Source organism: Jaculus jaculus, chromosome 6 (assembly GCF_020740685.1).
Source record: "Jaculus jaculus isolate mJacJac1 chromosome 6, mJacJac1.mat.Y.cur, whole genome shotgun sequence".
In the NCBI taxonomy this organism is placed as follows: Eukaryota; Metazoa; Chordata; class Mammalia; order Rodentia; family Dipodidae; genus Jaculus; species Jaculus jaculus.
In genome coordinates this window covers 160,661,733-160,680,726 of record NC_059107.1, presented here as the reverse complement: position 1 = coordinate 160,680,726, position 18,994 = coordinate 160,661,733, and the positions used below count along the sequence as shown (strand labels likewise).

The following is an 18,994-nucleotide window of genomic DNA, read 5'->3' as shown; positions in this document are numbered from 1 at the left end:
CTGCAGACCCCAAACAGAAGGAAACCCTCCCTGAGCGCACCTCCACCTGGCAGAGCTGGCCTCACTTGGCTCTTCCTGCCTTTGCAGCTCCCCACTTCTGTCACCCCTGCCCTTGGCTTCTGCATCATCTGGCTGAGCCCTTGCAGGATGCTGCCTCTTGGCTGTCTGTCTTGACAATGCAGTGAGCTTCCACAGGCAGTGTGTGCATGTATCAGGGCCCCAGTGACAGGGGGCTGGTGTCATGAGGGGAAGGACATGAGATATCAGTGGAGCAACATTTAGGAACAGACTTCTGCCTGCTCTGAAAGGACATGTGGGAGCTGAGAGGGCCTGGACAAAGGTGGTCATGTCACTGAGGATGTGATGCTGGGTACATGGAGACCCAGCAGTCTATGGCCACACTGCCCTGAGCACGCTTGATCTCACATGATCTCGGAGGCTAGGGTGGGGCATGGCTAGTGCTCGGATGGCAGGTGAGGAGACGGAGCAGCGCCTGCAAGGATGTCCCAGGTGCTGTCCTCGTAGCTGTGCCATGGCTAGCTTGTCCCATGGGGTCTGTGTCCTTCTTAGCCGGTGATGTACTAGATGGAGAAATGCAGGATGAGGTTACAGAGAGAGAGATGGGAGGGACTTGGGGAGGTTCTCAGAGCAGGTGATGATGGAGGGAAGACCTGGCAGCCAGGTTAGGGGTGGGAGGCTGGGAGCAGAGGATTCTCAGCTAAGGGCACATGAGTGACGGGCATGTAAAGGGTCGGCGCACTGGGAAAGCCAGGGCTGCGGAGGGGTGAGCAGCGGGAAGGGGGTCCAAGGCTGAGCCCATGACACAGGACAGGAGCCCGTGGGAGGCCTTCGCCTTCACTCGGTGGGATGAGCAGGGTGCCCCCACCTCAGCGCAGCAAGGCCTCATCAGAGTCTTTAACAGCATTTCTCGGGCTGCTGTGAGAAAATGGGGGAATTGGAGAAAGGGGAGCAGACCAGGATAGACTGGTGACAGGATGCAGGAAGTAACTGAGAAGGTTCCAGGTCTGTGGAGCACACAGCGTGTGCTAAGAGCTCTGGGTACTGGCGACCAGCAGACAGGTGCTGCTGGGAGGGGCAGGTCAGTGATCTAAGGTGGGCGGAGGAGAGACAGAGTCCGCAGCACTTGGCTAAGAAGTTAAAAGCTGAAAGCTGTGGGTGCCTGGGCAAACAGAAATCAGGGTCACGGGAGGAACCAGAAGAAAGGACGGAGCAGCAGCCAAAGAAGTCGGGGAGAACTTGGAGGGGTGCTGGATGTGAATCATGTGTGTTTCCTCTGATGTGAATGAGCCCAGTAATTTAATGGGCCCAGTAGTGTACACCTCTTCATTTCTGCTCCCCTTTGTGCTGTGGTCAAGTTGCCCTCACCCCTTCCAAGGTCCTGGGCACAGTAGCCGGTTCTTTCTGTGGAAACTTTGGGAGTTTTCATGATGGATCCTTGATATGCCCGACATCCTTGTTTCTCCACCCGTGTGACTTGGAGCCGCTCACCACTGGATCCCACACAGATGACCCGCTTTCCCAGAGCCCGTGTGGGGAAGGTGCAGTGTCCGCCTCGTTTGCAGCACCAGCGTCCCCTGCTCTCCCCTCTAGGGCTGCTGTCACTCCTTTCTGTTCCCCACATCATAAATATGCCCAAGTCACGTTGGCTCACAGCCAGGGGGGTCTACAGTGATCTTAGCTTTCTGTGGACTTTTCAGAACCAATCTGGTCAGCTCCCCTTGAAAGCTCTGTTGAGCCCAAGTGTAGTGGTGCATGCTTGTAATCCCAGAACCGAGGCAGGGGGATCACGAGTTCCCTGCCAGCATGAGACCTATCTCCAAAAGGGGAAAAAACTGTTGTGTATTTATTGGAATTGCATTCAGTGATGTTCCGTTAGTAAGAATTGTTACCTTTTCAACATTGAGCCTTTGTGTGCGCTACCTCTCTTTGTGTAGGTATCCATTCTAATTTAATTCTAGAACTTTCTGCCTGGAAGTCTTTTGCATCTTTAAGTTCTTTATATTTCTGTTGCAATAAAGCATCTCTAGTGTTATACTCTTGTGAAATTTTCTGCTTGTTATTGTTAGATCCACCTTGCTAAGTTCAATAACTTCTGATAACTTGTGAGTGGATTCTCCTGAGCATACAACAAATCATGTCTACAGATAACAGCAGTCTGGGTGTCCTTTCCTGGGCACATTCTATTTCTGTTTCTTGCTTTACAACATCTGGAACCTGGAGTTCAATGGAAGCTAGAAGCTGTGTTAACGACCTTCCTTGTTCTAGCCTAGATTTTAACTGAATTGTTTGTTCTTTAAGGTTGAGAGTTTTCTCTAAGTTCACCTTTCTTTTTTTTTTCTTTTTTGGGGGTTTTTCAAGGTAGGGTCTCGTTCTAGCCCAGGCTGACCTGGATTTCACTAAGTAGTCTCAGGGTGGCCTCAAACTCCTCCTACCTCTGCCTCCCAAGTGCTGGGATTAAAGGTGTGTGCCACCCTGTTTAAAGACACCTTTCTTTCTATATCAAGTATAAGATGCCCTTTGTTAACTGTAAGAAGAAATTCCTACTTATTCCTGTTTTGCTAAGAACTAACAACCATGGGTGGATACAGATTTTATCAAATGGTTTCTCCTCTATCTGTCAAGACATCCACCTAGGGCTGGAGAGATGGCTTAGCGGTTAAGTGCTCGCCTATGAAGCCTATGGACCCTGGTTCGAGGCTTGGTTCCCCAGGTCCCACGTTAGCCAGATGCACAAGGGGGCGCACGCGTCTGGAGTTCGTTTGCAGTGGCTGGAAGCCCTGGCGCGCCCATTCTCTCTCTCCCTCTGTCTTTCTCTCTGTGTCTGTTGCTCTCAAATAAAATTTAAAAAAAAATATTAAAAAAAAAAAGACATCCACCTAATTTTTCTTAGTCAAGTGAATTACATTAATAATCTTCCTAATGTTGGGGCTGGAGAGAAGGCTTAGCAGTTAAGTGCTTGCCTATAAAGCCTAAGGACCCTGGTTCAAGGCTCAATTCCTCAGGTCCCACGTAAGCCAGATGCACAAGGGGCACATGCCTCTGGAGTTCATTTGCAGTGACTGGAGGCCCTGGTGCACCCATTCTCTCTCTCTCTTTCTCTCTCTCTCTCCCTCTTTCTCTGCCTATCGCTCTCAAATAAATAAAAAAAACAAAAAAATTTGAAACTTACTATGTGTCTCAGGCAAACCCCAGAGTCAAAGTGTCCCCACTGCCCTCCGGCATTCAAGGACACTAGTTGCTCACACTCAACAGCCTCCTTGGATTTCGTGTTGCTGCTCTGGAATACTGTGGATGTCCTGTTTTCTCGGCAAGTCAAACCCAGAGTGGGTTCACTACACACCGCTGGGCTCTGTCCAGTGCTGCCTCCTTTACTTAGTACACCTTACACCTTTCTTCTGCTCATATTTTTCCCTTCATGAGTAATAACCTTTGACTATGATCTGTTGATGATAAATATTTTATTTATTTGCAGTTGTATGTATGTATACGTGTATCACACCAGGTTCTCTTGCCACTGCAAATGGAACACCAAACACACCACTTTTTAAAAATATATATATCTTTATTTGTTTATCTCAAGCAGACAGAAAGGAGAAGGGAGAGGATGGGTGGCCAGGGCCTCTTGCCACTGCAAATTAATTCCAGATGCATGTGCCACTTGGTACATCTAGCTTTACGTGGTTACTGGGGAATTGAATCTGGATGGACAGAGTTTGCAAGCAAGCATGTGCCTTTAACTACTGAGCCATCTCTCATGCCCTCACACCACGTTTGCATCCTGCTTTATGTGGGTGGCTGGGGGATTGAACCTGGGCAGACAGTCTTTGCAAGTAAGTGCCTTTATCCTCTGAGCCATCCCCCCAGCCTCTGTTTTTGCCATCTTTAAAAAGGTAGTTTTTCTAGGTGGAAATTGTCACTTGTCAGTCATCTCCACTTAAAAGCCAGCGCTCCACCATCTCTTGGCTTCTGGGAGCCGGCTGTGGAGAATGAGAGCTGGGCGGCGAGCGGGCCCAGCAGGCTGTCTGGAGTGCCGGAGCTGGAGAGCCTTCGAGTTCATCAGTGCTCTCGACTGCGTCGAGTCTGTTTTTAATCATACCCTGATTGTTTTCGATTTTTCAGTCGCCGAGAACCCTCTCAACTCCAGGCCCCTGGCCTCCCCATGTGACTGTTTCTCAATGTCACATACCCGAGATTCCCGTGTCTGAGAACACGCAGGTCGGGGGGCAATGGCAGAGACCGGAAGCTTCGCTGATGCCCATCCCGAGGAGGCACCCACACTTTTCCCTTCAAAGTTTGCCTGGGCAGCAGCTAAGGGGCCTCCAGGGACTTCAAATGGATCCCGAGGCAATCACTTTTAACTGGCTTTTGGGAAGCCCCAGTGGAGACCCAAAAGCAAGTTCAACTTCTGGTGAAAGTCTAGAGTCAGGGGAAAGTGAGGGGCAGCCCCCAGGCCTCCTCCCTGGGACCCCTCCTCAGCCTGCGGTGACAGCCAGGGCTCCAGCAAGCGGCTGTGTCAGGAGCTGTGCGCACGGCGTGTTTGGGGGATCTTCCCAGCGGCGTACGGCTCCATGCAGCCTGTGGCACCCAGCAGCACCCCGCAGAGCCATGCACTTCTCTCCGGCTCTCCAAACACTTCCTTTTCGTCTTGTTGGAAGACAGTTCCTGCCCTTAGGGTGAAATAAATCGTGGTTGCAAAGACAGCAGCTGAGGGCTACAGCGCCTGGTGAGCCGTTTGCAGACTCAGGTGTGCCAGACAGCTGAGAAATGAGTCGGGCCTGGCTTCCCTGGGACCAAGGAGGACAGGGTTTGGTTTGCCTTTCCTCCTAAAACGTTTTTATACACTGCAGCTCAGCCACTGTGACTAATCACAAGATTTAATGGCCTTAAACTGCTCACTAAGGACCCAATTCAATTAAAAAATGTCCTGCGGAAGCCGTGAATAATCCTCCTGTCTGGCTTCTTCCAGCCTTCCAGAGGCTTCCATCCAGCAGAGGCCAAATGGATTTTTCCTTTCTTGGTTTCTTTTTCTTTTTATTAACATGGGCCCTGGTCCTGTTGCCACCTGTCCCCGGTCTTCTTCCACCACCTTGGGCCACTTCTCCAGGGCCACCTGAGACTTGACTTGCTCCTCTGTGGGGCTGACCAGTGCTGCTTCTCAGTTCGACAGGCTCTGGAGCGAGTTGCCCGTCAACCCCAAGGGGAGGCTCAAGTTCCAGGACTTCCTGAGCAGGTTCAGTATAGAGAGGGCAGCCTCGCCGCCAGCCATGACCACAGCCACAGGTGACTCGATCGCCGCACAGAGAGGGAGCAGCGCCCCGGAAGTTTCTGAAGCTACTCGCTCTGCCATATCCTCACCTCTTCGGGACCAGAGAAGGGGACTGAAATCGCGGAGTCACCCGGGTGTGAGTTCATAGCCTGCCAAGGGCCCCACTTTGCCTCCTACCAAGTCCAAACACCCATGGGCCCAGGCAGCAAGTGGGGCTGGCCCACTGCTACTTCCCAGAATGTGGGCCACTTGAGAAAGGGGGTGCATGTGCCCGGGGTATGGGGCCCTAGAGTCTACTTCCCTAAAGAGGTATAGACTGAGGAAAAGGGGAGATGAGGAACAGGGTGGGGAGAGGAAACATGGCTAGATGGGACGAGCAAGGACAAGGTGGGGGGTGTTCAGGGTTGGGGCACCAAGCTCTGCTTCCTGTGGGGCAGCTCTAGCTAAGCATGGGGTCGCTGAAGCAGACAGCTTCAGGTTCGCTGAGATGAACGTCCCGGCCAGGCACAGTTGTGGAGGAAGGTGTTTATTGAAGCTTACAGATCCAGGGGAAGTTCCATAATGGCAGAAGAAGCTGGCCTGCCTTCACAGGTCCAAGCAGAGAGAGAGAGAAGCACAAGCCAACACAGCACAGCACAGTTCAGGAACTCCAGGTGGAGCTAGGTGCTTTGCATATCTTTAGACTAGAATCTGAAACCCACCACCACACCTTAAAATCCGACCAGTGACACCACCCCCAGCCAGGTGGCTGCAGATCCAAACTATAAACTAATAAAACACTGAATATCTTGGGGGCCATCTATTCAAACTACCATAATCACCAACCATTTTACCCATTCTGCAGCTGAGCTCTGCAAGGCCCAGCGATGTCTCATGTGTGGCTGGAGCTCAATACCCTGGGTTGTATGTCACCCCAAATGACAAGGGCAGTTAGGATTATGGACAACTGAGATCTAGACAGAGACGGCCAGCACTCGGGGCTCAGGGTGATTTCGGGGGCTTTAGACGGGGATCACGAAGGAGGGCAGTGTTAGGAACTTGTGATTGAGAAAGGCTTCAACTGATAGCCTTTGAGGACAGATTGGAGAAATGCTGGGATCGTTAGAAGTTGAGAAGAACAAGAAGATAGATTCCCCCTAAAGCATCCAAGTGCCTCCATCTCAGTTTGGTACCAGACGCCCAGAATAGTCAGCACATTTGCGCTTCAAGCCAGTCATCCTGTGGCCATTTGTCACAGTGGAAGCAGGACTGGCGCAGACCTGAGTGTCATCAGAAGATGGTGGTGGTCACTCTGAGAGCAGAGCGGCACGACCTGGGAGCGCTGAAGACCTTTCTGCAGTCTGCAGAGGGTCAGCATGGTGGACGGACAGACACGGGGCTGGGAGACCCCAGCAGTGTGGTGCAGGGCAGCTAGGAGTAGGGTCAGACCCTGCGGGCAGCTCCCAGAGACACCCGGAAGGAAGACTTTCTCCTGGTACACTGACCGTGAGACAGGACTGGCAGAGTGACGTAGTTGCAACCTGGCTGCCTGGGAAGAGGCGTGAGGGCTCGGCCCTGGGAGGGGGCACACAGTCCACTGGAGAAGGGGCGTGGGGCTCGGCCCTGGGAGGGGCACACAGTCCACTGTGTGGGCTCCATTGCCATGTAGGCAGCCCCACGCCGTGGAGGTGTTTAGGAGAGAGGTCAGTGTCACACTGAGCTGATGCCCGCACTTCCAGCCAGAAGGCCCCACCTTAAAGAACGGAACTACACACTGTGTCCACTTAATTTCAAAGTAACACATTATCTGTGCTTTCAGGATTATATTCCTTGTATGAATGACAAGTAAATCCCTTTCCTTTCTTTCTTTTTTTTTTTTTTTTCTGAGACCCTCAAGTGAAAAGTGCATCATGGTCACTCACAGCACACACACACTTGCACACCGCTAAGGCATTTGACCCTCAGCTATACTTTAATTTCCAGAACTATCCTGGTCACTTCAGGTTGGCCCCATGGTACAGGTCAGCTTGTGGGATGACACCAGTGTCAGCTTCCTTCTGAGCAAATGCTTCCTACAGAACTGACCCTCAGACCCCACATCTTCTGTGGCTTTTGTGGGTGTCCAGTGAGATCTCCAGTTGAGAGACCGCCTCTCTCCCTTCCTGCAGACTCCTGTGGGCACCCCACCCCTACAGAACCTGGAGCCCATCGAGAACAAGCTCCGCAGACAGATGCAGGGGTGCTGGCGTGAGCTCCTGAAGGAGTGCAAGGAGAAGGATGTGAACAAGCAAGGCACCATCACTGCCTCTGAGTTCCTGGGTCTGTCCTGGCTCCATCCCCAACTACCTGCCACCCCTCCCCCCCCCAGACACAAATCCATGGTCCAGAAGAGAGGGTGGGAGCCCACCTGGTACTTTCCGAAGCGGGCAGGCTGGCAGGCCCTAGCAGGCGTAAGAGAACCAATGAATGAGGAATGTATGAATTGTCACCAACTGCATGACCGCTTTTGTCTGCAGCGCTCGTGGAGAAGTTCAACCTGGACATAAGCAAGGAGGAGAGCCAGCAGCTCATTGTGAAGTATGACCTGAAGAACAATGGCAGGTTCGCCTACTGTGACTTCATCCAGAGCTGCGTCCTGCTGCTGAAAGCCAAGGAGACCTCGCTGATGCAGAGAATGAAGATCCAGAATGCCAACAAGATGGTGCGTGCGTGTGTGTGCATGTGTACGATTGCGTGTGTGCACATGTGTGCGATTGCGTGTGTGTCATCCTGGGCGTCCCTTACTTCACAGCAGAGACCAACTTGGACTTACAGGCTCCTGAAGGTCTGCTAGCGAGAGCCCAGCCCAGCTCTGCTGCCAGCAACCAGGACTTAACTGCCATACGTCCCCAGCCTCACTACCAAACTCCCTAGATCCCCTCAGATCTCTGGATCTACAGGGTATGTTCTGGCAAGGTTTTGTCCCCCAAACTTCTCCATTACCCAAAGGCTGGGAGAGACAGGTGTGGAGAGGCCAGATTCTTGCCAGGTGTCCTGATACGCCCTGGCTAGACTACACTGCCCCTGCGCCACGCGGCTATGGTGCCTCTCTCTCTGTCTGTCCTTCTCTTCCCTGTGATGGAAAGGCCTCCCAGGAGAGAGAGGCCCTGTGCCTGCCATCCCGGCCAAAGTCTGTGTCCAGTAGCAGCCTCAGCCTAAGCTCAAAAGCCCAGCTGTAGAGAGGTAAAGAGAGAGAGAGAAAGGGAGAGATCCTTCTGCAGCAGCTGCTGCTTGGAAGTCTCCTCCCCAGCCTGCAGCAGCAGAGGCATTCTGTGAGGTGAGGTGAGGTGAGGTGAGGTGAGGTGAGGTGAGGTGAGGCGAGGCGAGGTGAGGTGGGGCCTCTGGCTGGTTGGCTGCCCTGCATCGGGCAGGGAACTTGTGTAGGTGGTTCAGGGAGCCCAGGGCTCCTGCCCCTGTAAAGGCAACCCCTGCATTTGAGCAGATTGGCAGCTAACAAGGCCACATGGGGCACTAGGGCGTCTCTGGAGCAGGTGCTAAGTCATGTACAAACTGAAAGCAATTTAACGGCGCTCATGTTTCAGGACGCGCCCTGCCACGACTAAGCTTTGCCACGACATGCCTGTCACACATTACTGCCTACAGTTCACCTCTGCGACACGCAGACATGTTTTGGGACAAAAACACTCCAAATATCCTGTCTGTGCCCATAGCAAGTAATGACATAAGCACAGTGTAGCTTGCTGTCCAATTACTACATGTAATTACAGCTCTGGTAATTTTTAAAATATTCTGTCATAAGAACCTACTAGGAACTGGGCATGGTGGTGCACACCTTTAATCCCAGCACTCAGGAGGCAGAAGTAGGAGGATTGCTGTGATTCAAGGCCACCCTGAGACTACATAGTGAATTCCAGGTCAGCCTGGGCTGGAATGAAACCCTACCTCAAAAACGAAAAACGAAAAACAACAATAACAAAAAACCCCTACTAGAAGATCCAGACCAAATTTTCATCTTTCCTCAAATGACTTTGGAATTGGCCCGGTGTCAGCCTAACCCTGTCCTTGAAAAACCTGGGAGGAGACATGGCCCTTCAGGTTACTGGACCCAGCCAAGATCACTGAGAAGTGGGGTACACAATAGTCTCCCCAGGTCGAGGGAGCAGGAGGCACTCCTGAGGTGCTGTTTCTGCTGCCCCAAGGAGCATGACTGTCTCCCCCAGGAGAGACCCCGCGCAGGAGGCCTCACAGTTCTCTGCACTCTTGCTTTAGAAAGAAGCTGGTGCCGAGTCGCCTTCCTTTTACTCTGCCTTGCTGCGCATCCAGCCCAAGATCGTGCACTGCTGGAGGCCCATGCGGCGTTCCTTCAAGACCTATGACGAGGGCGGGTCGGGCCTCCTAAGCGTGGCCAACTTCAGGAAGGTGAGCCCCTGCTCCTTACGGCTGGCTGCAACCTCGGGCCAGGGAGCAGGCAGCAAGGGCCAGCTCGGGGTGGTCAAAAGGAGCCCTGCACTCACCTGCACAGGCCCAGGCCCTGCCCGCTTGCCTTTCATCCGCAGACTCCAGCTTATCCTCCCTTGTGGCATGACCCAATCCCAGTGCCTTTGCCCAAGCCCAGCTTCCCTCTACCAACCTCTTGATATTGTCACATGGCACAGAGCGCATGCTGGAAAACATGCAGCCAAGTTACAAAAGAAAACAATCCCCAAACGCTCTCATAATGGGTTAAGTTTCCATTCATAACTATCCTTGGTCACATGTGGCCAGCGGCCGGCAGGTCGCACAAGCCTGCCTGTCCCTACTCCCATAGCCCAGGCCACCCCTGGGCCCCTGTGTCCCTGGGTCTCTGGACAAGCCCAGTAGCATGTGTCTGGGGCAGGCCCGCCTACACTGGAAGCCCCTGCCCCACAGTGCATCTGTGGTCTGCCCATTCTGGGGTGCCCCACCATAGCCGGACTTGTGCCCTGCAGTGGCTCTCCAGCACGCTTGGGGCCAGGCACCACCCACAAAGGAAGGGCGGCTGACACTAGTGTATGTGTGCCAATCACACCAGGGCCCTCTGCACCCTTCATCTACAGATGGGAGGAAGCGGGGAGAGGCCAGTGTGGCCCAGCCCCAACCCTAGCCAGCAGACTGCCGACTGGCTCTCCTGCCCCCAGCGCGCACTTAACCAGCCCTCCCGTCCCAGGTGCTGCGGCAGTACGGCATCAACCTATCAGAGGAGGAGTTCTTCCACTTGCTGGAATACTACGACAAGACACTGTCCTCCAAGATCTCCTACAATGACTTCCTTCGGGCCTTCCTCCAGTAGGCACCCCCTGGTGCTGCTAAGGGGACAGCCTGAGGACTAACGGAACCATAGAGTGGAGGGTTTTAGTGAGTCTCCAGAACCCAGCCCAGCCAGCTCCTGCAATCGGAGGGTTCCTGCACGCGCAGCTGGGTGTCCAGGCTTCTCCTGAAGGCCTGTTCTGCTGTCCTCGTGCCCCTCACTCACTGGTTTGAGCAAATAAAATAGTCTTTGCAGGATAATTCCCAAGGCTTTAAAAGAACTACTAGTGATGAAATACCTAAGAACTGCCTGCTGGAGCACCTCTTCCTACCCATGGCCCTGCTCCATGACTCCAGGCCCACAGCCTCCTCTGCCTCCAGCCCTGGGTCAAAAGATAGCTGGCACTCGGCCTCACTGTTTGGCCCGGTCAGGGATGCTGGTGAGCCCAGCCCTATGGAAGAGCGCACAGGCATCGGTGAGGCTTAGTGTTCCCGAGGCCTGGCCCGATGCAGCTGCCGCGCCCACCGCAGTCTCGGAGGGCTTTCTTCTCTGAACACTGGTCTGATGAGCTCAGGATGGCTGAGGAGCTGTACAGGCTGCTCTCCCACCCACAGAGAGCCAGGGGGTGCTGGATGTGACCCCACCCATCCTATGAGGGCCGCCCCTGCTGAGCCCTGCTGCTGGACTACTGATAGGAGGAGGCATGGCTGGTGATGGGAGGAGGTGTGATTGGTGATGGGAGGAGGCGTGATTGGTGATGGGAGGAGGCGTGGCTGGTGATGGGAGGAGGCGTGGCTGGTGATGGGAGGAGGCGTGATTGGTGATGGGAGGAGGCGTGGCTGGTGATGGGAGGAGCGTGGCTGGTCATGGGAGGAGGCGTGGCTGGTCATGGGAGGAGGCGTGGCTGGTGATGGGAGGAGGCGTGGCTGGTCATGGGAGGAGGCGTGGCTGGTCATGGGAGGAGGCGTGGCTGGTCATGGGAGGAGGCGTGGCTGGTGTATTTGTGGATGGTGGAGTTGGAGATTAGAGAAGGGGATGTTGATTGGAGAGCAGTACTTGTGAGGAAAGGGGGATATGGCTAGTGACTTGAGGTGGGTCTAGGGGCATGGCCTCTTTGCTTTGCTGGGAATTTTTTTAGATACCTTACTTGAGAAAATGTCAGGGCTAGCTGGCTTAGCTGTTAATGCAGCTAGCTGCAAAGTCAAAGGACCCAAGTTGAATTCCCCAGGACCCAAGTAAGCCAGATGCACAAAGTGGCACGTGCATCTGGATTTCATTTGTAGTGGATGGAGGCCCTTGGTGCACCCATTCTCTCATTCCCCCTCTCTAATGCATAAATAATAATAATAAATAAAAGATGCCAGTACAGCAGGCAGTTGTGCTGATTCTTGTGCCAGTGTTGGCCCAGGGCTTAGCCCCATGTGTGCCTGCACTAAGGGGCTTCCATGGAGGCACCGCCGAGGGAACTGGGTGGGTGATCCAGGGCAGGGCGATGGCGTCCTCTGTCCTCGGCAACCCGCTCCCGTCAGGACTCAGCCGTGGCCCCTCTCCATGGAAGGAGTCCCGCGGTCACTTCAGAAGCCATGTGAGCCCCCAGAAAGCCAGAAGTTACCTCAGGGACCAGGTTCTGCAGACCCTACCAGCCACGCTACCCACAGGGTGTCTCCACCTTCTACAGAAGAGTCAGAGGGACAGGAGAGCTGGTGTCACATGCACATCAGAGCCTTGCCCGGAGCTCCTTGGGCATTGTCACTCTGTCCCCTGCTTGTCTCCCAGCTTGCCAGAAGAGGAGACCACAGCTCTGGAGTTAACGAATAGGACTACAGGACAGGAAGTGACTGTCCAGGCCGGTGCCTGAGGCCGAGGTCCCAAGGCTGCCTCTCCACACCTGATGACATGTCCCCAAAGGCCCACATGCAAAGGCTTGGTCCCCAGCTTAGTGTCATTGGGGTTCGTGGAGCCTCACGGAGATGAGGCCCCACAGGAGGCGCTCAGGTCACTGGCAGCACTCCCTTGAAAAGGACAGCGGGACCCCAGTCCTTCCTCTTCCTCTTTGTCTCTCTCCCACCCCAGCACCACAGTCCGGTGGCCCTCTTGGGGTCTTCTCGGCCCTTAAGAGTATCCCCAGGTGGTGTGCAGCCTCATTCCTCTCTACAGAGGGACAGGGAGGGGTTGGGGGGACCAGCTAGAGCAAAGAGTCTCCTGCCTCAGAGGGACAGGGAAGAGGTCCACTCCTCATCAGAACCTGCCAGCCAGATATGACGGAATAATGTTTTCAGAGTCTGAAATGAAAACGGTTCAACCAAAATTCTACAGCCAGAAAAATATCCTACCGAAATAGAACTTTTGTTGTTTTCAAGGTAGGGTCTCTACTCCAGGCTGTCTGGGGACTCACTCTTGTAGTCCCAGGCTGACTTCGAACTCACAGACATACTCCTACCTCTGCCTCTTGAGTGCTGGGATTAAAGGCATGTGCCACCATACCCAGTGAGAAGAACTTCTGAGGCACACAAAAATAATGTTAAAAGAGGCCAGGGTAGGGCATTGTCACATACACTTGAAATTCAGCACTCAGAAGGGTGAGGCAGGAAGGTCATAAATTCAATGCTAGCCAAAACTTCATTTTGAGACCCTATCTCAAAAAAAAATTTTAGCTGGGCGTGGTGGCACACGCCTTTAATCCCAGCACTCAGGAGGCAGAGGTAGGAGGATCACTGTGGGTTTGAGGCCAGCCAGAGACTACAGAGTGAATGTCAGCCTGGACTAGAGTGAGACCTTACCTCATAAAAAAAAATTATTATTATTATTATTATTATTATTATTATTATTATTTTGGTTTTCCGAGGTAGGGTCTCACTCTGGTCCAGGCTGACCTGGAATTAACTCTGTAGTCTCAGGGTGGCCTTGAACTCATGGCGATCCTCCTACCTCTGCCTCCCGAGTGCTGGGATTAAAGGCATGCGCCACCACGCCCGGCTAATAATTATTATTATTACAGAAAGATCCCTCCCCCCACCACACACACACAAAACACTAAAGTTCTACAGGCAGAAGGTGTATGATTAGATCAGAAATCTGGGCTGGGGAGACGGCTCAGTAGGAAATGCACTTCCCTTCAAGTCTTACAACCCGAGTTCAGATCCCCAGAACCCACATGAAGCCAGACACAGCTGTGTGGAATGCATCTGAAATCCCAGGCCTCTGGGGCAGGATGGATGGGGGAGATGAGAATTCCCAGAAGCTCCTGGGCCAGCCAGCGTGGAGCACGCCTCAGCGCAGAGTGAAGGTGGACGCCGAGGTCGTCCTCTGACCTCCACACACTGTGCACGTGCGCGCCCTCACTCAGGTGCATCCACACACAGAGATAAGTTTTGAAAATGTGAAATACATCTAAATCTGTCAGAGAAATGAAGAGAATCAGAAATAAAAGAATTAAAGGTAAGTAAAGGCACTCTTCAGGTTCAAGTGGCAATTCTGAAGCTAAGTGTGTATTGTGAGCCGTGTGTGTGTGTGTGTGTGTGTGTGTGTGTGTGTGTGTGTGAGAGAGAGGGGGGGGGGAGGGAGGGAGGGATCGAGAGAGAGAGAGAGAGACAGAGAGAGAGGTTTGGGAGCTAAAGAAAGACTAGACTCCCCAGCACTGCCCCTGAGAGCCAGCACATCACATCGTGACCAGTATCTTACCACAGCCACCAGTACCCTACTGCCCAGATCTGAGGACCAGCACATATTAGAGGAGATGGGATGTTCAGGGTGCTATGGCCACAGACAAGCAGCCTGTTCTAATTGGTGCCTACCACCTGTCCAAGCACTAACCAGACCAGGCAAATCCCAGGCATGCCCAGGTGGTAGAAGCTGGTGCAGATTTGGGGTTCTAAGTGGAAAGAACTTGTGCTTTTTGGGCAAGGAGCTGATTTCCTGCGCCAGGGCAAGGAAAACGTGAGGCGTCTTCCAAAGTCAAGAAGTGAACGACCAAAGGACATTCTGAAGCCCTCTTCCTGTGTCCCCAGGTGACCTCCAGCTCAGGAGGCCCAAACAGGACCCCATGTCCTACCTCAGCCCAGTTTTTCTTGCTCCCCCTCTGCCTGGCAGCCACCAGCCACTGTCACCCTTGGTCCTCCGGGGCCCATGTTCCCACATCCACCCTCACCAGTCTTGCCTCCTCTAAGTTTCTCACCGTCACCCACCGGCAGCCTGGCCCTCAGGAAGTGCTCCGAGAACGCTTGAGCTTTGCCTGGAGAGATGAAGTTCGATGGAAGAGGGGAGGTGGGTGGGTGGACAGAAGAATGCAGATAGAATCGACAGCTGCATGGGTGGGTGAGTGGAAGGATGGATGGATAGCTTGAGGTATGAATGGACATTTAGAAAGTTGGGTCCATGGGGAAGTGGGCAGAGGGCTGGCTGTAAATGGCAGAATTTGTGTAGCTTGAGGGCTGCTTTTCTCTGGACCTCATTTGCCAAGGGCTTCGTGGAACATGCCCCTTCCAGGTCGATCCCAAGTTCATGCCAGATCAAGGTACCTTGCGTGGGGGAGGAGCCACTTGGGTGGGCAGAACCCTGCCTGCACCATCACGCCCAAGGCCCCTGCATCCAAGGGATGGCAAGGCAAGAAGAAGATGCAGTTGCCCGTCTGTGGAAGGTCTTTCACTTCCAAATTCTGTCCAGGACGCGGGGCTTCTCCACCTTCTGCCCAACATGCACCCAGAGACCCCACAGCAAGAGCAGCCAGGTGGACTCATTTCCTTTTTACAAAGACTTTATTGTCTGACATGCTTGACAAAAAAAAAAAAAAAAAGTACAGCCACAATCAAATTATGCCAAAATGATTGAGGAGTGCGCCATCACCTTTCGAACCTCGATGACTTTTAATGAATTTTCTCTTACAGTAACAGCTGCCTTCATAACTTTTCTTTTCCACATAAAAATACACCCTATTCTGAAGGTACCTTAGGAAAAAACTTCTAGTGTTTTTCAGTTTATAATTCTTGGTTCACATAGAATTCGAGGAGAGGAGACACTTCCCAGGCGGTGTGTTGGTGTGTTTTCTCTGCCCCAAATACGTCATCTGAGGCACCAGAGAGAGACCTGGTAAATGTCCCCAGCCACCAGGAACCACCTGGCCCGGGCAGGGCTCCTGCAGCCCTGTTGCCTACAGACGCAGCTATGGTGAGCGGCGCAGGGCGCGGTGGGGCTCCCGGGAGTGTTCCTCGCCTGCGGTGACCAGATGAACCCTGACCCTCACCAGCTGGGAAGCAACGCATCTCCCAGGATGCTGAGATGCTGGGCTCAAGGTTCAGGATGCCCTAGGGTCCCAGAGGCTCTCCGTGGAGAAAGAACTGGAGACAGTTTTAAGCAGGACCCTGCCAAAACAAGCAACAGCCTGGCCCCATACCCTGCCTGGAAGGACAAGAACTCTGATGACGACAGCCAGGCAAAGGCCGTGAAGTTGGAGAGCGACGTTCAAACTCTGACTCTTCCCCTTCTGCGCTGCGCACCCTGAGGCAAGCGACCTCGATCGCCTCATCTCTAGAGTCAAGAGCAACAGCACCTACCTTGCAAGACGGCGGATAAAACAACATTATTTCTGCACAAGGGTTCCAAGAAAGCTGGCTTCTGAGACCGGGGCCAGGTCAAGGGAGTGAACATCATCTCAGGCGCAAGATACAGGGAGTGTAAAACACCAGGACAAATAATACTATTTTAATCATATGTCACTAAATGTCAAAGTGAGTGCAGAAGTCATCCATGATGAACACACAGCAATTTAAATAAGGACAGCCGCGGGCCCCGCCTCCCCTGGCTGGACTCTGCGGCTCTCCCCGCCTTAGAGAAGAACGGAAGCTGCCCAGGGCGGAGCTGCCAGGACCCAGAGCCCACTCCGCTGCTGTGCCACCTCCTGGTAACCGCTGGTACTGATCAGCAGGCACTGAACCCTTCAGCATTGGCTGGCCCAGCAAACAGAACCTAACTGTGCGGGAAGTCCCATGAAGGAAGGGAGCCCACAGTGGAACAGAGTGTGCATGTACACACACACACACACACACACACACACACACACGCACGCACGCACGCGCACACACATGCATGCACGCACACACATGGGGTGCGTGGGGCCTCAGCCTGCAGGTCTTCGTGACTGCTGCAATCCACACAACAGTAAGCTCCAGGGCACCCAAGGCAGCCCCACTATGGTGGGGAAGCCCTCCAACATGCTCTGGGCACTGGGATGGCACACTTTAGAGAACCAATCCCCCATATCCTGGCTCTGAGCAGATACCTGGGATGCTTGGGCACTGTTTGCGTCAGTAAAAGTGCCCGAAGGAAGAAAAGGGGAACAAAACCAGGCTTGTTGGCCTGGCCAGGAGCAGTCAGCATTCCTGAGATATCCCAGAATGCTCTCTCTCAGGCCTCCCGCAACTCAGTCTCCCCTACTGGGCAGGACAGGACAAGCCACCTGAGCCCAGGCCACACCCCCGCCCTCCGTCTCTGCCGGGCTCGCAGCCCCAGGGATGCTCAAAGGGACATGATAGGTTAGCACTTCCAAAACCCACCCGAGGGCGGTGGTGGTTTCTCAAACCAGGAGAGTGTCCAACTGATCAGAGTGACACTTCCATCATTTCCCAAGTAGGACAGGGCTGTGAGCCTGTGAGGCGCTTGAAAGAAAGACACACGGAGGTACACACAGAAAACAGACACGAGAGTGCTGCCCCTGACAAGGCTACATGAGGCTCCAAGTGCAGGTGGCAAAAGGCTGACAGTCAAAGGTGATTTCTTTTATCCCAAAGAGCTGGCTCATCGCTGGCTGGTCCCACGGCCAGTTGGGCTGTCTGGGCTGTTCTGCATGGAAAGAAATGTGCCGCGGACTCCAAGCTCTCAGCCAGTCATTCAAAGCTAGCGTAGGCAGACAGAGCTGGGGCGGTAGGGAGCAGTCAGGAGTTCCGGGGCGTGGGGAGGTCAATGACGATGGGTGGGTTCACAGGCTGGTAGTTCACAGTGCACACAGACGCGTTCACGTAGGTGGTCGTTCCGTCTGCCATGACGCCATATCCTAGAAAGGAAGCATGCGCAGTCAGGCCGGGACCTGCAGCAGTGAGGGCTCTGCTGGGTGTGCCAGTCACGGGCGCTCAGCCACAGTGGGCTGCACATGTCTGTGGCAAGTGGTCAACCCCAGTTCAACTGCCACACGGATGTGGTGGTGACAGGTGAACCTGAGCCTGCTGGGGGACCATTTGAGCCTGCCATCCACGCGCAGTGCTTGACTCAGCACCTGGCTCATGGGAGGGACATGGAAGTCATCGTCATCGACACCATCCCCACCCGTGCCTCTTTCTTAGCACCAATGCCACCATCAGCATCAGCATCACCACCATGACATCATCAACATGGGCCCCACGAGCATCACCCACACCACTGTAAGGTCACTGACATCTCCATGACCCTCCTTCTCCTCATGCCCGTCAGGCGCCAGCACCCACATGGATAGCCTCACGCCATCAGCATCAGCAACGCCACCCTCAGCACCACTCAGGCACGACACAACCCCACACCACCATGACGTCATCTCGACCATCACCTTGACGACCCTCCTCAGCCCCATCCACGGTGTCACCGCCACCCACCACCACATCTCTAGAACCAGGATCACCGTCACCGTCTGCGTGTGATCGTCGATCGCATACATCAAGCCCTACACCGGTGTCATCATGGACACCGTCATGCTCACCACCATCTTCCCCACCGCTGTGACCACCGGCATCCCCTGTCGCCATAATCACCATCATCATTGCCGTGGCCTTCTCGTCCCCCAACATGCCCTCTCCCCAGCGCCACTTGGAGGAACGCTTACCGTCCAGCTCAGATCACAGCCACACAATTTCACTCCAGCTCTGTTTTGTTGTTTTTGCTTTTGTTTTTCTGTATGATTGCACAGGCATGTGGTTTGGGTCACAGGCAACCTGACATTGGCTTTGTAAGCACACAGGACAGCCAAAGAAAATGGCAGCCACATATGTGTCCCACAGCACACGCGCCGTCCCACGCCCTCCGGATTCAGTATCTGATTGGCGCGTGAGCTTCCCCACCGCCAGCACGGCCTGCTCGCCCCGCCTCGTGACGCCTCCCGCAGAGACGCTCAGGGAACCTCTTGAGCTTCTGAGCTGAAAAGCGAGCTGACGTGGAGGAGGCAGTGTGGAGGCCCAGAATCCTGGGCCAACCACAGACAGCGGCTCAGCAGGCTGGAAGCTGCCTCTGTGGGAAACCGCCTAAGTCCCTGCCTCACCCCCAGCAGCCAGTGTACTTCTTGTTTGGGATGGGACTAGAGAGCCCTTGGACAGGTGCGTTAAAAATCTAGACAGATAGCCGGGTGTGGTGGCGCACGCCTTTAATCCCAGCACTCGGGAGGCAGAGGTAGGAGGATTGCCGTGAGTTCGAGGCCACCCTGAGACTCCATAGTGAATTCCAGGTCA

At 53.9% G+C, this 18,994-nt stretch overlaps 2 protein-coding genes across 12 annotated transcripts in view; one reads left to right on the top strand and one right to left on the bottom strand.

Moving 5' to 3' along the window:
• Nucleotides 1-11,375, top strand: part of Efcab6 (EF-hand calcium binding domain 6) — a 224,086-nt gene extending 212,711 nt beyond the window's left edge. For all 11 annotated transcript variants that reach the window (XM_045151826.1, XM_045151827.1, XM_045151824.1 and 8 more), the window contains 5 exons: nucleotides 5,181-5,423; nucleotides 7,435-7,585; nucleotides 7,783-7,967; nucleotides 9,536-9,685; nucleotides 10,452-11,375. In XM_045151826.1, the coding sequence (XP_045007761.1) occupies nucleotides 5,181-5,423; nucleotides 7,435-7,585; nucleotides 7,783-7,967; nucleotides 9,536-9,685; nucleotides 10,452-10,574 (852 nt within the window). In that variant the 3' untranslated portion in view covers nucleotides 10,575-11,375. The remainder of the gene's footprint in view (nucleotides 1-5,180; nucleotides 5,424-7,434; nucleotides 7,586-7,782; nucleotides 7,968-9,535; nucleotides 9,686-10,451) is intronic.
• Nucleotides 11,376-15,370: 3,995 nt separating this feature from the next.
• The window catches only part of Mpped1 (metallophosphoesterase domain containing 1), a 63,035-nt gene continuing 59,411 nt past the window's right edge, over nucleotides 15,371-18,994 (bottom strand). The window contains exon 6 of the mRNA XM_045152270.1: nucleotides 15,371-17,577. Coding sequence (XP_045008205.1) covers nucleotides 17,459-17,577 — 119 coding nt within the window. The 3' untranslated portion in view covers nucleotides 15,371-17,458. The remainder of the gene's footprint in view (nucleotides 17,578-18,994) is intronic.